Source organism: Habropoda laboriosa, unplaced genomic scaffold (genome assembly GCF_001263275.1).
Source record: "Habropoda laboriosa isolate 0110345459 unplaced genomic scaffold, ASM126327v1 scaffold57, whole genome shotgun sequence".
In the NCBI taxonomy this organism is placed as follows: Eukaryota; Metazoa; Arthropoda; class Insecta; order Hymenoptera; family Apidae; genus Habropoda; species Habropoda laboriosa.
This window is the reverse complement of record NW_017100229.1, coordinates 3,810,786-3,828,504: the sequence shown is the minus strand read 5'-3', so window position 1 is coordinate 3,828,504 and position 17,719 is coordinate 3,810,786. Positions and strand designations below refer to the sequence as shown.

The 17,719-nt window shown below is 43.4% G+C and overlaps 2 protein-coding genes across 4 annotated transcripts in view; one reads left to right on the top strand and one right to left on the bottom strand.

Moving 5' to 3' along the window:
* LOC108571430 (protein turtle-like) overlaps positions 1 to 17,719 on the bottom strand; it is a 115,335-nt gene that overhangs the window by 87,036 nt on the left and 10,580 nt on the right. The gene's annotated exons all lie outside the window — the stretch shown is intronic.
* LOC108571429 lies at positions 7,458 to 16,946 on the top strand. 3 transcript variants are annotated; one of them, XM_017933467.1, is made up of 6 exons: positions 7,458 to 7,573; positions 14,578 to 14,834; positions 14,935 to 15,198; positions 15,274 to 15,407; positions 15,475 to 15,640; positions 15,991 to 16,946. In XM_017933467.1, the coding sequence occupies exons 2-6, from the start codon at positions 14,580 to 14,582 to the stop codon at positions 16,387 to 16,389; spliced, it is 1,218 nt and encodes a 405-aa protein (XP_017788956.1). In that variant the 5' UTR covers positions 7,458 to 7,573; positions 14,578 to 14,579; the 3' UTR covers positions 16,390 to 16,946. The 3 variants fall into 3 exon arrangements, with proteins under 3 accessions (XP_017788956.1, XP_017788955.1, XP_017788957.1); XM_017933466.1 differs by lacking the exon at positions 7,458 to 7,573 and adding an exon at positions 12,926 to 13,050; XM_017933468.1 differs by lacking the exon at positions 7,458 to 7,573 and adding an exon at positions 13,392 to 13,462.

Sequence of the window (17,719 nt, the reverse complement as noted above, 5' to 3'; positions counted from 1 at the left end):
TAAATAAACGAGGAAAATCAAGAACGGTGAATCTCTGGCGAGATCAGATCGTTGTAAATCAGCCGGCCTTTCGTCGCCGGTGGATCGGCTCGAAAGTAACGATTCGAGATAAAAAGAACGTGTTCGTGTTAGCTGGTTGTTTTTCCTATCGTTCGGGAAAAGGGGTCGCTCTAAAGGTGGCACGTTCCCTTTTCTCTCTCTTATATTTAACAGAGAAGAGAAAGAGGAGAATTTCTCTTTATTGGAAGTGTTGGTCAGGTAAAGAGATAATTCCTTCTATCTGTTTTTTCCTTTGATAAGATTCGTCAGAGCGTTTACGCGACACCTCGTGGAGGAAAGTTTGATTAGATCAAGGAAACAGGCTGAACGTTGCAACTTTGTTATAGCCTCTGTTCGTGCTCCCGCTATGCGTGTTTCTACGGATCTCGCGTGTACAGTTACGGAAGAGTGAAACACGGACGAGTAAGCAGCACTGGTTGGTTTGCCCACTGTGTGTTTAACGACAATTTTCTTTCTCGTCTGCGGAGATTAAGATTACGTTAGATCGGTCGGGTTTTCTCGGTCGTTGTTGTTGGTTTTTGCGGAACGTTCGAGTTAGTTTGTTACAGGAAGGTACGATTATCGCGTGCCCGCGCAACCAGACCACTCGTTTCGAGTTCTTCCGTCGAGTGCTTTCCGCCAAGTACATTTCACGTCCTTGGAAAACTTTCTTTGCTGCATTATCGGGACACGGGAACGCGTCGTGAAAGTTACACGAATAAATAAAATAGTAGATATAGGACTCGAGATGTAAGATGAAAAATAAATAAACAGGGAGAAATATAGATCGAAGGATGTGAAATATAAAAAATACGAGAATATGCAATTAGAGCGCAGAGATACTCGGGAAATCCTGAGGAATATAGGAAGATTTCAGTTAAATAGTAATAGTGAACCATAGCCAGACAATACGTCACGGATATAACACTATTTATTCCGCATGAATATTAAACGCAGTTAATTGTTTAGAGATGAAATTTATTCAAGCCGGTGAATACGAGGTAATGGAATACTTGGAAGAGCCATTACCCTTTACACACGTCTATTTACATAAAACCTCAGCCTATGAGAATCAGGGCGGCCTGACTGAAAGGGTTTTCACGTCTCTTTGCCTCCTCCACGGATTTGACTTAATCAGGCTAATTATGCGAGCCGCGGAGTCGCGTCTGAATTCACAAACCCCGGGTCTCCTTTGAGATTTAAAGAACAGGATCGTCGGGATCGTCGGGATCGTCGCGTGTACAGACAACTCTGTTCACATTTCAGACATTCCAATACTTGAACAACTACCACGGAACACTTTAATAACACGTCGTGCATTTTCCAGCGAAATTTTACGTAACACACAACGAGGAAGTACTTACATAATTCTAACCTTTACATCACAGGCAATTCACGTCGACTCGCGTGACAATTTCCAATGAAATATTGCCGTGTTCTTTTTCTCACGCGAATCATCCCTCTGACAGTAAATAACGTTAACAGTTTACGGCCTAGCACTCGCGTACGATAATCACGATACTTCCACCAGACGAGCATACAGCAATTTCGAAGGAAATCATAAAAATAGCAGACGTGATATACTGTCTCGCGTGCGTGGAAACGTGCCTTCTCGGTCTTTCTCGACAAGGAACCGTAAGAGAAAATCGTCGAGGTAGCAGGTTGAAATTACTCGACTAAACAGTGGGTTGTTTTCTTCCATGCGTGGCACCGTGGCATTCGGTATCGGTGGCCATTTGTTCCAGGCAATTCGACGTTCCTGGTAGGTTGCAACTATTCTAAATACGGCCTCGTCTGCATAGCGCGTTGTTAGCAACTACGCCGTGCCCAAGCAAATTAAACCAGACACAGTTCCGCCTCCGCGAGTGTGCACGTTTCAATTTCCTTCGAATCTGTTATTCTTGGTATTTCTTGCGTAATCCATTATGTACACGCGAGCAAAGGTTACGTCCTTTGGAAAGACCAGTGTCAAATTATTTCCTCTTTCTTGATTGCTTCATTGAACGCTCCAAGACATTCTTGTTAATTTTTCAAATTGAATCGAGGAAATTCGAGGAAATTCGAGTTCCCTTTGTCGGGAACTTGCACGCTTGTCTTTGGGAAATTTAGGAAACCGTAGAATACGTAGAAATTTGAAAAGATTTCAAGTTTATTAAATTTTCATCCACTCTGTTACTACCTCTGCGTTGTTTAAGTTGTATAAAATCACATATGGCAGATATTGGCTATACGTATTCCCACCGGCTGGAAGAGCTTTTAACTGAAAGCGAAACGGCGACACGACGTGTCCGTACAATGTTAATGCAGCACTTAATACCAGTCAGAAGAAGAAGAAGATGGCTGGTAGCGGGTCATTAAATTGCCGCTTGAATACGTTCCCGGTTATTAGGAAGGGATTGCGCTGCTGGAGCCTCCGTATATCGCGTGCCACGTACCTCCGATTTCTCTAAAACCAGGCCAATTAATATTCTAAACACGCGTTCAACCCGGGCCCTTCCGTAATCGTTCGAGTCGCGAAAATCCGGCAGCCGGCAAGTTGCGAGGCGGCGAACAGATTAGAGACGGTTAAGCTTCCCGTGGGATATCAGAAGATCAGCGCACGCGACAAAATAACAACGAGCTGACTTTAATCCCGTCCCCTTGTGTCAGCCCCCTTAATTACGCGACGAAATTTCGCCAGAGTATAATAGTACTGGTCGAAAAATTTGACGCGACGAAAAAAAAAGTCCCGTGGAGTTGAGGTGATCTCAGGAGTTTTCCAAAATGAGAAACTGAGGTTTGAAGATGTTTGCAAACTGTAGGGATTTAGAAAAAAAGAAACAGGAAAAAAGGACGAGTGATGAATATGGATCAAATGGGCAAACTGAGGTTCGAAGATGTTCGAAAGCTGCAGGGATTTAGAAAAAATGAAGAAAAGAAGGAAGGGTGATGAATATGGACCAGATGGGTGTTGAAGAATTTTTAAATTTGGCTCATGCCAGTCTCTTGCTTCACGGAACACAGATCCAACACAGAAGAGGACCATGGGAAACTTGGAATAAACGTTCCATCGGCAACCTCTCTCTAGCATCATTCGATAAAGCTTCGACGATTTTAGCCGGGCTGCTTTAACATCCACGGAACCGTTCGCTCATCTGTTCACCGGCCACGGTTTAACGTTATCCCTTTACCAGGTTTAACCTACGATCGGACGTTCATCGGTCGAGCAAAGTATGCAAATGGCCGTCGCGCGATGCAGCCACTCAGCTTCCAGGCGCAAAGAGCCAGTGAACGAACTGTGTAATTTCGTCGTTGAATATCCACCAGAATAATTTCCTGCATAAACACGCTCGCCCTCTTCTCATTATCACGTGTTGACTCATAACTCGTTTCGTAGCACTAGGGTCAACGATTTCGTGTAGTCAAAACCAGTTCTCTAATTACGAATGACGTCAGCCATAACTATTCTTGCCGCACTGACCTAGCCTTGTATCATAGTTCGACTTGTGTCACACGTTCACGTGATTAACTGTCTCTAGTATTTATCCCGTTAGGCTAGCAAGTGGCAATCATCTGATGGACGAAATATTTCAAGCAGAATCTCGGTCAACGACCTGTATAGCTACACAAGCTACAAGAGGGTCTAGCAACGGACTCCCCAAGACTCTCTGTTCCTTCATTGACTCGATCGTGCGACACTGCAGCTCTGAGAGAAAATAAAGTACGCGATAAGTCATCATTGGATGACCAATGGGACGGTGTAACCTATCCACAGTTTAACTGTAATCGAATATTACCAAGGTTCGAACAGTGAATATCGGGGCACGGATCGATAGAACAACGAATCAGCTAAATATTTACGCAGCGTCACCAATGGCGCTCGAATGGGAACTGTATTGTCCAGAGGCTGCGTTATTTGCTGTGAATGTTCGAGAGGAATCGGTTAGACGGTGCATTGTTTCACGTAGGCAGGATTAATCATAACGGTGGAGGGCCAAAGCCACGGCAGCGCGAATTAATGTCCAGGATCACGTCGTCGGGGGACGTTGGGTTTTCCACGGCCACGGAATCGATAACAAGGCCAAACGAGACCGGATGCCAGTCTCGGACCGAGTATTAATCATCGGTATCTTGGATAATCCCACGAATTTCGGAGATCCAGTCTACAGAAGGAGCGAGAGAGAGCGGATATTCCTGGCGTCATCTTCAGCACGACCTGGCCTGATTATATCCTATCCCAGTCGGTGAACCGTAAGCTAATGCACCGTAGCTCTGAATTAATGACATTCCCTGTTAACTGCAGAACTCATTTAACCTGAGTCTTGAGCAAAACCAACCCTGTCCTTCGTGTCTATTATTTTTCTCTCCTTTTTCTTTCAATTGCATTTGAAATCCTTCGAATTGTGCTTTGGTGGAGGAACAGAAAGTTGAAGAGTTTCAAGAAAATTTTCAGAAAAAGTGAAATGTTGAAGGTGCAGGATCGAAGAGGATCGAGATGGGATTTCTGGTATCGTGGCGCGAGCGTTTAAGCTCCTTCCAGAGGGCAGGATAAACGCACTGAAACAACATTTTTCATCCTTAGAAGAGAGATTTAACCATTAATATTTAGATGTCAAAAGCTACGGCGAAGATCTTTTCCAGGTTTCAAGCCTAACGCGTGAGCGTGATATCCTTGAAACGATGTACATCATATCGTGAAATTGCAGTTTTCGATGCACGAAACAAGTGACAGTTGTTCCGCGTATTCACGACGATATTTATGATTTATGGTAGAAAATGAAGCCGGGAAAATCCACGATAATCACGTTCCATGTAAACATATTAGGCTCGACCGCAGCCATTACGGTTTAATTATGACAGCTATGGTAAAACGTTATTGCCAGATGCGATGTGGTTCGTGTCGAGCGGTTACCAAGCGATTATTAGATCCGTCATTAATTTCATTGTCTATTCATTGTCACTGTCACGATAGTTGTCATCATCCAAGTGTTTCGTATAACGATACCAGAGCTGATGCGTTCACGAGTCTCTCTATTGAATACACGTATCTTAATCCACGTGCCTTCGATGACTAAGCAGTATAATTATTCAAACATGAAACTTGATTACCGCATCGTCCATAATCACGCTATTTAATTACCAAGGAAAAACGTATTTCGTCGTTCAACGTGTAACATTTTCCTCAGGATTATGCATGCGACCCATGTTCCACAACGCTTCCGGCAACAAAGGCTCAAGGACTGTTAGGTGTGTTTTCCTGTACGCGTTATAAACACGAGTGTATATTCTCAGCGCCACTTTTCCATTCATTAGAACACTGCAGCGTAGATTTCATTTAATTAACTCGTTGAATCTTCCCAATACTTTACATACGTACGTCTCGTTGTTGTTTCTGTTACCGCGAATAAGTTGACTGTACGAAGAAATAAACAGTTACGGAATATTTCTACCTTCTACTCTGCGATATCCCCATTTACCATTAATTATTCTAAACGTCGAATCGAATCCCCTGAGCAATCTCTCTCTCCCGAGCCTCGAGTCACTATTAGTCGCCATTATTCCGCGCCTATCCTAAGGATCAGGCAGACAGTCGTCGATATACAAAGCAAAAGGGTCCCTAATTCGAGAATCCAAGTCCATTCAGCGACAGCGCCATCTCCGGGATCAGGAATTGGGATTTCGTAGCCTGAGGTACGGAAGCACGATTCGACTACCCCCAATTTGCTACGTATCAGCCGCTCGTTTAAATGTTCCCTGATAAATTTTCATCGTGTACAACGCGATCTCGCGAATTACAAACACGCGTGTCTCTCTGGGCAGAGAGTCGTTCGATCGAGCGTGCCAATCGAATTAAAATGAAATGAAATTTAAATCGATCAAATCACCCGTAACAGCACAACGATCAGCTTTATTTATTTTTTCCTTTTTTTTTTCTTGCAAATTGCGTAAATGTTTACCGTATTCATCGAGCTTGTCGCCGTTTAACCGAGGCAATCGTATTAATCTCGATTGCGTAACGACGAATGTAAATGATGTTCCCGTGCAATCATCCGTAGTTTCGACGATATTCCACGATCGAAAAGAAGAGAAAAGAAGAGAAAAGAAGAGAAAAGGCAAAGGAAGGCTGCACGACGGGTGTCGCGCGTTAGAGACGCTGTCCTCGATAGAAAAAACCTGTACAAAACGCCGCGGTGCAATCATGAATGAGCAATTAAGCGTGAAAATCCGCCGTAATGGACCGTTCGTTTTACAACTTCGTCCATTATCGACAGGAAATTAATGTCACGACGGAAACCGGCTCGTATTTCACAGATTTTGCCCGATAAGAAGCGAGCTTTTCCTTTTTTCCTTTTTTCCTTCTCTTTCTTGCTCCCGCGTAACCGTTCAGAAACATAATTCACCGTGCTGTAAAGCAGAAACGACGGTTTTCTTCTTAACGTTACGCGTGTAAATTATAACGCGATAATACGGTTACTGTTATTGTTATCGTTGGTTACGTTATTAGCCGGTGATATTTCACAAATAAACATTACAACCATTATCTCGCAATCCTCGCGACAATTTCCAAGAAGAAATTAACAATTGTCGCATTACCGTGAAGATAAGATTACACAATTGGACGATCGATCCGCTAACAACCTGACGAAATGTCCAGAACAGGTAATGGCGTTAAACTAAAGTCACTCCACACGTCCAAGAGTCATTGCAAACACGATTTCACCGAACTTCTTAACGGGCTCGAGTACCTCGTCGAGCAAAGAACACTTTAACCGATCGAAATCTCAACGACTCGAAACGCGCATAAATTTCCAACGAACTCTTCCACTCTTATCGTTCACGTATCGTATGTAATACTTTGCTCTAATTTCGACAGCGTTGAGCTTAACAATTACTCGTCAATTATTACCCTATTCTATCGGCAAATTCATCATTTCCAGAATTGATAGCAGAGGTCATCACGGGTAGAAGAGGAACGACGACGACACGATACGGTTGCGTAAATCAACTACAGCCACGAAAATTAACAGTAATTAAGCTCTCGTTACCCGTAAATACACCAAGAGTAAAAATTTCTTTTTTCCTCTTCGCGTCTAGCGATACGTCGACACTATCTCGCGGCGTTATCTCGCTAGAGATGTCAGGCGCTTGCAACACGCGCTCTCCTGACAAACATATTACCGTTTGCAATTATTCGGGAGAAGATACACGCCGCGATAACGTAGATAAAGTAAATCGAGTGGCTACGTGAACCGAGAACCTAGAGAACCAGCTTCTTCTTCTCCTCTTCCTTGTTTCTGCTGGCATCGACGGCGAATTTTTGCAGGCTCGGCCGATTGGATTAACTTCCCGAAGGAGGGCGAAGCAACGATAACGACAACGAGCGGCTTCTTTAAATAAAGAATCCCTATAAAGGCAGAGAACGTCGTAACAGGACCAGTCATTCGGAAAATTTCCAAAGTGTATCGCGACACGATACGTTTGATAAAGTTCTTCCTATCATCGTGGTGAACGAAGAAAAAATGTAAATCGATCGTTGGTCAGCTCTTGAAAGAGAGTGAGTGTCTCGTTTGAGTAACATGTTATCTATGGAAACAAAGAAAGTATTATCTTGATTTATCGATTCTTCGGAATACTTGTGCGCATTTCCAATATTAGTAGGTGCACATTCAAATACAATAAAGTGGTTTCGTTCGTTCTCTCCTAGTGTGTGAAACAATCGAGTCCTTGAACCGTAATTACGTGTTGATTAGACGGAAAGGAGCGACGCGTGACAATAGCATTAGAGATTCTTCGGTTTCTTTACCTAGATAATTGTTGCGTCGTGGGCCTTGATCAAGTCTTGTGATCAGGAGTTCTGGCGCAGGTTGATGATTGTTCTCGCTGGTTCGAGGTGTATTGAAACTTCGTTGTTGGGTTAGATGTTTTTTTATTTTGATTAGATGTTGTAGATGTTTTGATTAGATGTGTTTTAGATGTTTAGTTGAATTTGGATTGTTCGTTTCGTGACGACGTGTCTCGTGCACTCGTCTTACAGTGATTGACGGTTTTCAGGTGTGTAGATGTATATACATATAGGCATTAGGTTGGTTCTGATTGGTGGTTGTGTTATGGAGGTGGAAAACGTGGTGTGTTCTACAATACTATTGGTCGACGAAAACTGTGTCCTTTTGGTAACGAATGTTTTATGGTCCCGAGTGTTTTTGGGACCTACTGTCCGAGTGTCGCGCTGGTGAGTCCACGGGGGGTGTATTGCGGTCATCCGAACGTCCGCACCTCGGTCTGGCGGCCAAATGTGACTTGGTTGCGTCCTAATCAGGTCGCAACAATAATTATCTAAGGAATGGCCGACAAGTTGAGAGAAACTAACCGCGAGACACAGATAACATTTGACATTTATTAGATCACTATTTTTATCTATTTACTTGTAAATCCTCCAACACTCTCGATATTCTCTCGTAATCGATCCGATATTTACGTTATCTAAATCAACAATATTAATTATACACCTGATACCATAAACGATAACAACTCTAATCTCTCTCTACCCCTAATACCCTTGAGTTTTTGGTAAGAACATAAACTTACAAAACACGAACAACAGAAAAAGAGAGAGAAATTGAAAAAGAAGGAAAGATATTGAAAAAAGAAAAATACAATTCAGCGGTGTGTCTAAGTAAAAAGGAAACATTCTAAGACAGTGCAAATATCGCGGTGGAGAAAATTACTTGCAGGGAGAAACTTCAAATTCCTACCACTCTCCCTTCGGAAAATTCGATTCGAAGAACTGGAGAAAGTCCTCGTACGAGGAGCAAACGAGCGAAAGAACACAGGAATACGGGAAAGATAGAGGGAATACTCGAAAGAAGAAACGTCTGTGCGAGAGGCGGGAGGTGAAAAGCGTAACGACTGTATTCAAGAGAAGTGCTCGGAAACGCGACGGCTTAGCGGCAGCTTCTATTGATATCTGAACGTCGATATTCGAAATGTGCGCCAGACGATTCGACTTCTTCGTCGTCGTCGTCGTCGTTGTCGTCGGCACTGTAATCGCGATAACAGTAAATGTATACTCGTGTACAGTTACAACAGAGTTGCAAAATATTGTACTCGGTTGTGCAACGCGTACACCGGCGTTACGATCCAAGCCAACGAGAATTGATGCTACTTTTACCGGCTCCTGGTAATACGGAGGTTTGCCCCGATATTCAACGCGGAAACGATCCATTCGGGAACAGTTTCTTTTTATTCTCGTTACTAGATTCCTTCGTTACTCTTCGTTCAGGCTCGAAACAAACGGTAATTATCGTGCCGGTCGGGTTTCTCAGCTGGATATTCTCCTGCAAATACTCCACCCCTCCTCCTGTTAAATATCGCGTGGTTCTTTGAAATGTCAAACGGTTTTGAAATATTTGTCGAATATTTCCCAATAAAGTTACACGTTTCGGTGTAATTTCGCGCCAAACTTTTCGACATCGATTCGTGGAAAAAGCACAGGTAACGGGTTCGCCGAATTCTTTGCAAAATCGATTACCTCCGACCGTAACGATAAAGTTCCTCTGCCGGTAGTCGCGGCGTGTTTTAGAAATTACGTCGTATAGTGCAACTATCGCCATCCGGCAATATCGATAAAACGGAGCGATTGTAAATTTACTGGGTATACGGCGATATAATTTTTCATTGACCCAATGGCTTGATAATTCAGCACGGTACACGTATCAGACCGGGTACGAATTACGATGCTTTTTTTTGCTCGTTACAATTTCGACCAATTCTTCTCTAATAAAACGTTAGGATCGCTGATCGTTCAAACGAAATTAAAGATATCGAGATCGATTTCATTTTTCACAGATAAAGAAAAGCCTGTAAGATTAATTTTCTCTTTTTCGTTTCTACAATTGTTCGAGCGTTCAGAAGACAATCAACAAGCTACGTCTCGAGGAACCGATTACCAGTGTGCCGCAGATTCGAATACTGTACAGTAATTGCTCACACTAAAGAGTTTAACCTTCAGCGTGAACGAAGATTGCTTCAATTTCAATTTCACGTTTTAATTGTGCCGATTTCAAATTGGCATTGAGCGGGATGAAAAGATTCGCGTGTATTTACATACGTGTATCCAGCCCAAGTTCAAGGCTGGTACAAGCTGAAACGTAACGTAACGTCTCATGGTGAATACGTCTACTCTCTGTTACATAATGGCGATAAAAGTGTTTGACGGCGATGTCCCACGGTTCTACGATACTTAAGACACTGTCAACGATAAACACACACTCGGGAATTGCAAATATTGAATCTCATTTGTACGTTTCACGGAAATAATAAATCTCGGTGAAAAGTAGCATGCGAAAAATATGTTTCAGTTGACAGATCGAAATCTTGAACCTTGGGACAATGACTTTCCAGAATTGTGATTGCAAGACATTTGTGGAATAATCCTTATTCGATACGCACCATACGCATAATGTGTATTAGGAAGCGTTATACTGAAGGAGATACGTTTAGAAATATTGTTTAAATACTTTTCGAAAGCTTGAGTATCATCAGAGGGAAAGGAACCTTTATATACGTAGTTTTGGAAAGACCAAGACCTTCGAGTTTGCAAAGACAGAATAATAATAAACAAAAACTCACAACATAAACACCCTTCCCGAAATACGTTAAAACAACATCCAAACCCCGAGGAATATCAATGGAAAATAATTCGAGAGCGGTGTCACCGACGAATGCAGCTCCACGAATAATAACATAATAAATCGATTACATTCGGATCAATGATAAAAATACAGAAACTTACGCAGTAGTAAGAGTTTTACAACAGAAGAAAATCGAATACATTAAGCACGAAAGGGGTGCATTCTAAAATATATCTCCATTTCATCTGGCTTATTCAAAAAGATACAATTAGCATTGTCTAATTATTCCTTCCAAGTTCGAAAGTCTTAAAAACGTGAACGGTGTTATAGTTGCGCTCCGCGGTGTGCATCGTTTCAGTTTAATTGGAATTTTCGAGGGTCGCGTGTCGAGATCGACACGACCCGCGGCGAGTGATCGCCGAATAATGCAATTGAAATCTAGCGGACGGCTCTGTTTAATCGGCTCATGTAAATAAATCGGCCAGGATTGTGACTGGCTACGTGCTGGAATTCTAGAATTACGCGCGACTGTATAATTTTGGTCACGCGTCCGCGATCCAGGCCAATCGGATGCATTTGGTGTCGCCCTTATCGGTGTTTCCTTCGGCGGCCGATTAAAATGGACAGGAATAAAACTGCATCCGACCGTACGATGACTCGCCGCGCCACGTGTCATGAATACGATCGCTTCCTATTCCATTGAAATTATCACTGGCTTGCCTATTATACGCCCCCCTCTAACCTATCCTTCCCGACCAATTGAAAAAATCCTTCGACATTCGTTTCATCACAGACAAATCGTGACGAATCGAAAACTGAGTCAGCGATAACTTGGTAAAAAAAAGGAAAATTTCAAGTAACGGAACAAGTGATCTAGCTGCGAACATCCTGTAACAATTCTCACGGTAAAAGCCACCGATAAATCTTCACGATACTTTAAATGAAATTGACCTCTACGCAACGTAAAACGACTGCCTGCCGCTTCTATCATCACCTTATCAAAATACACACACCGGAGACAATTGATTACCGACACGATATGTTGCATGATCGCGTTCAACGAGCTTCCGCAGATGAATACGGAACGTAGCAGCACACGACGTACTCTGGGATCTTCTCTCGTAGGCAAAAAAAAAAAAAAAAAAAATTATCATACCCAGATAAATGAACAGTTCTACACGGTCATTTGTCGTTACGAAACTTCCGGTAGTAGAATGGCACGCGTGACAACGCTGATCGAGACAGTGACTTGGCACACAACGTAATTCCTTCGCGATTAACCCCGGTCAATTTCGTAACAGCCTCAATTGACTTCCTTCGAACGGCCCCAGAACCAAAACGTGTTACATAAAGCAACCTAAGAGTTGCTCTGTACGAGAGACTATTTAGATTTTCGTGACACGGTTGCTCTGCGGCAATGTTGATCATCATCAACGGGCGGCAGGTCCATGATTAACGCTTGGTAAAACGACGCAACCGTTCTTTGACGTGAACAACGTAATTAGCCGCATGGTAACTCGAATTAGCAGCCACCAGGGATGAGTAGAGCCGTTGGCGCGTCGATCTCGAGTATAATTCGCCGATCGATAGGCGTTCAATGAACGGGAACGATGAATGAAACATCGACACGGGGACAACGTACATTTTGTCATTTGATCTCCGAGGATAGAACGAAACAATCGGAATGGCAAGCAGCGTGTCTTGCAATCGATGCCCGTTGAAATGCGTTCCAGTGTTATTTCACAATGCTCGTTTCACAAGCAGACACGTGTCTCGGATTTGTTTTTATGCAGCTCATCGTCCAACCTTTATCCTCGATCTATGAATATTTGTACAAACTCGTCGGTTATTTACCACTCTTATCACTTTTACCAGATGCCCGTGTGTAATCGAAATCTACGTAGGTCACTCAAAGCCATTCTATCTATGCCATCGTAGTACCGTGATTTATTCTTTCGACGCAATAACAATCAGGTAGATACAACAAGGAAAAGGAACCTGTTCTTTCTTTCTCCGTTTATCGGGCACTTGGCTCGACAGATAACAGTCGGACAATCTCATTTCCTCTTTTAAGGAATGAAATTACACGTGGCGACGGTGGTCCGACTACGTCACAAGATTAGCAAGAAATACGCGGGGAATGTGGGAGCGTGTAAAAACGCGGCTTGAACGAGGAAATCAACGAAGATTGTGTATTCTGGTTGATTGTTATCCGGCAGATGACGTCCGCGATCTAGGGGCCCTTGATAGAAGTATAAATAATGTGTGGCCGTCTGGTGTGGAGTATAAAACGTGACACGTCGATACCGTCTGCTTCACTCCGTACCAGACATCCACGGAGGCACAAGTGTAGTGATCATTAGTTGCATACTCCTTGAACCACTTTTCGAATCGTTCGCAGGTCAGTGGCCATCACGGAACAACCGGTTTTCTCTGTGTGTTTTTGTCGTATATCCACGTGTGATCCGTCAGTGTACAAGAAATTTCGGCGAAAATTACCTGTTCTCTCTCTCTCTCTCTCTCCCTCTCTGTCTCTGTCTCTGTCTGCCTTTCTCTGTTATTGGTTGTGATCCTCGAGAAACTACTATTAAATACTACATCTACATATACGTGGCTAATAAGTTACGTTTTGCGTGACGCAGTACCTCGCGTATTACTTCAACGTAAATAACATGTTTCTTTCCTTTGAAAAAGATAAGGGAGATAGTATGGTTATTCGTTAGTTCAAGATGAACGTGCAGTGAAAGTTGCTCGTCGTGCGTCTTCGACTACATCGACTGGTCGTGCGAAAGGAAGCCTCGCGATCTCCGAAGGTGCTAAGACGAAGATAATTCGGTTTTTCGTTCTAATTGCTTTTCCGCCATATTGCAATCGCGGCAGGCATAAAACGGCCATGCATCAATATGCCTGTCGCGGCCATAACCGAAGTGAAACAAACAGAATCATTAATCTACGCTGGTTTAATTTGTTCGGTCGTTACTCTACATCAGTTGGCTATTGTTAGCCGTTAAAAACACAGTTCAAGTAATATTCCTCGCGTGCGTAATTGAACGAAACCGAAAAGAAAGAGAAAAAGGGGGAAAAATAATAACGCGACGAAGCGGATTTCTAAAAGAGGAGTATCATAATCGTCTGCCCTCGATTCCCACTCTCCACGGTCATAATCTACTACACGGTTCGTTCAAAGTGCCCACGCGTGATCTAAAAAGCGTTCAATAACCTCGATAATGGCACAGTTATTTACAATCCTTCGCGGTTCATCAATTTGAAGGCGATTGCTCCGATCTTACCTCATCCGTACTTCCTCCAAACGATTCTCTGTTATTTATCCAATCGATAGAAGATTAGCGAACGATCTATAAACACGCGAGAAATTTCAATCTTCAAGAAACTCGACGAATTCTGTGACACACGAGTTCACGTACACGGTGGGGAAAAAGAGCGCCTCTCTTTGTCCGCGTCCCAGTGGGACCTTAAAATACCGCGACTCGATCGCGTTCGACGGAATCTCCGGTTGGTGAAATGTGCTGCTTTGGGTGGAAACCGCCGCGAGGGGAGGTGGCGAAGGGTGTGGAGTGAAAAGAGGACTCCTCGTTCCATTACGTTTCTAATTGAAACAGCGATCTCGAACGCGAGAAGCGTTCCCCGTGAATATCGAGAGTCGAACAAGAGAAACCTATATAGCCGTGCAGGAAGAGGAAGAAAGATCGAGATATAGGTGGGAAGATATATATATATATAGAGAGAGAGAGAGAGAGAGAAAGGGTAGGAAGTTGAAAGCGTGGAAAAGAGAAGAAAAGAGAGGAAAGCGTGATAAATCTCGTCGTGAACAATAAGTTACCGTAAAGAATCGTTTCCGCGTTCCCTGACGCTCCGCGAAGTACAATGATTTGTCGAGGAAATTCTCCAATTCCAATTCCAATTTCAGAAATGGCCCAAGAGACACCGTCGTGGGTGAACATCGACTTCACGCAGAGGATCCTTCGGTTGGCCGAGGATGACAGCACGATCCAAGTGGTCGATATATTCATAAAACCGGCCACCAATAAGGGTGACAACTATACTAGCGACATGATGAGGGTAGCGATTGAGTATACCAGGAAACAGGGTGATAAAGAGGTCAGCGACAAGAAGACACTCATCTTTAAGTTCGAGCCGATCGCAGAGGGGCCACGAAAAGAACTGGTGAAATTTCTTTTCTTTCTCGCGATTCTTCGTGGAGTACACGTGTGTCTTTAGTTCGTTGGAAATTATTTGGAAAAAATTTCTCGATACGTTTTCCAAGATCCAAATGAGCAACATCTTCGAGACGGAGATCTGCATGATGACAGACGCCCTTAAGAAGATGAGCGGTATGCTGGGCATTCGTTTAGGCGCGCGAGTTTATCACGTTCGTATGGAACGACCACTGTGCCTGATCATGGAGGACCTTGCTCCTCGAGGTTTTCGTATGGCTGACCGTCAAATGGGTCTCGATCTAGCACACAGCACTCTGGCCATTCAGGGATTAGCCAGGTTTCACGGCAGCTCGGTTGCTTTATGCGAGAAGGTAGAGATAGAGAGGAAAAATGACAAAATTGTACCTCTTTCCTCTCGACGGTAAATAACGTTGATTTTCTCACAGGAACCAAAACACAAGGACGTATACAGAAAAGGAATATTCCACGCGCAGAACCCCAAGGATATGACGAAGTTCTTCCAAGCGGCGTGCACGAGTCTGGCGCTCGAGATAGAAAAGTGGCCAGAGTTCGGCGAAAGGTGAAACTGATTCGTAACATAATCCAAGTTGAAATGTCGGAATTTCACGGAACCTTGAAATTCACAGTTACGGTCAGAAACTGAAGATTCTGGCGGAGAATGTGTTCGAGAAGGGCGTGGAAGCTGTGAAACGCAACGACAACGAGTTCAACGTCATCAATCATGGCGACTTTTGGGTAAACAACATGCTGTTCCGTTACGACGAGAACAACAAGCCTGTCGAGCATATTTTCGTGAGTATCGCCACGTTCGAAATAATAATACAGATTCTCGCGATACTTTCTACACGACCAAAGGGAACAAAAATTTCGATTAATTCGGAAAAATCAACGGTTCCTCCTGCGAACGTTCGATTTATCGCGAGAGGAGCGAAATACGGGGCGGCGCATTATGAATAATGCAATAAATCTGCTTGTCTGTTCAAGCTTTCGACTGCGACAATTTCCTAAACACGAATCCTCTCGCGTTTCTTTCGCTCTCTCTCCCTCTCTCTCCCCCATAGTCTGGCTGCACAGATTTCATTTCCAATTCAATTCGCGCCGCCTAGCTTTCGAGATCGATCGAAACCCGATTGACATTGCAGGTGGATTTCCAACTGGCTCTCTACACTTCGCCGGCGATCGACCTGCACTACTTCCTGAATACCAGCCCGAGCGAGAAAGTTCGCGACGACTGCATCGACTCTCTGTTGGACGAGTATTTAAAGACACTGACGGCCACCATGAAACAACTGGGCTGCAAAACGCAACCACCTACCAAGGACGCATTGCTGAAAAGTATGGAGGAACGAGCAATATACGGCCTGATATCTATGATGACCGTTCTTCCAGTAATTGTAGTGGATAAGAGCGAGGTGAAGGACATTGACGAGATGTTAGGCGGCAATGGTATCGTAGAAAGTCCGGGCATGAAGAGTCCCATTTTCCGAAGAATAATGCAGAAGAAATTACCTAAATATGCGCAAATGGGCTTGCTAGACTGACGAATCATAGGAAGAATCGTTATCAGAAGGAACTAATTCGAGAACAGATACGGAATAAAGGTTGGCCAACTGGGTGCCGTATTTAGGTCTACGTTGTAGATTGTCTACGTCTACGATGTCGCGGTTGGCCATGAAACAAAGTCACTTCGACTTAACAACGAGCTTATCGTTTCAACTGTTTGTCATTGTCTAGTCGAATTCGAAGGTTTCCTTTTTTTTCTAGTAAGATATCTAGTAAAATATAGTTCAAGTTCGAATCCAAACATCCATTTGTCCTTCCAATCCAAAGATCCTTCCAACGACGAACCGTCTAGATAATATTCCTGTACAATTAAGTCGACCCCATTTGATAGTACAAATTGAACACGGTTTAATAAGGTTACTCGTGATCGACAATCTACGTTGATCAACACACACGGCATTAACGAGGTATTAAGGTAGATGTAAATCGTTCTATCGTAAACACAACAGACTCGCGCACAACTCACGAGCTGTAGTGACTATGCACGATCGTTGTTTCATGTTGAATACAACCGAGAAAAAAAAAAAAAAAAAAAGAAAAAAAAACGAACATTTAAAAAAAAACCGAGAAAAAAAAAAAAAAAAAAAAAAGAATAAAAAACGAAATAAACGAATAATATGCCAGAGAAAGAAAAAAGAAAAGTTACATTTAGGCTGGTCTAATTTAAGAGACAAGTCTTCAATAAACTCCCCGTTTCTTTTTCCCCCTCTAAACATTACTCACGCTGTCATTGAGCAGTCATCGCGCTACGCGAGCGTAAATCTTCCCGGTTCTCCACCGCAGGGGAAGATTTAAGAGCGAATTGCACTTTTGCGACATGCAAACGAAACGCGCCACGGTGTTTTGAATAAATGTCCGTGTCACGTTTCCTCGCGCATACCGTGTGACCGTTTCGCTGCAAACAAAGCGAGGGAGAGAGAGAGAGAGAGAGGAGCTGGCACGATGAAATTGCTGTTGAACATGCGTTGCACACCGCGCATACCTATTTTATGGATTAATTGCACCTCTACAGTAGCGCCGCGGGACCGCCATGCGAATCAGTGGTCCGAGAGAAGCCAGGAAAACTTGGATGAAAAAAGCTGTACGTCGTTGTTCTCGTTTCATTGTGAAATTCACAGAGAAACTTGGTCCACGATACTCCAAGTGTTACAAGGTGTCTTTGTAATTTAGGAAGTGAGCACGAATCAAGCGGTTGACTATTCTCACAAACATCGTAATCACGATGAGAATCGTGGATAATAAATGCCCGACGAGAGAATATTAAAAATTCCTCTCGATTGAAAAGCTCGAATTGCGCAATTAAACAGA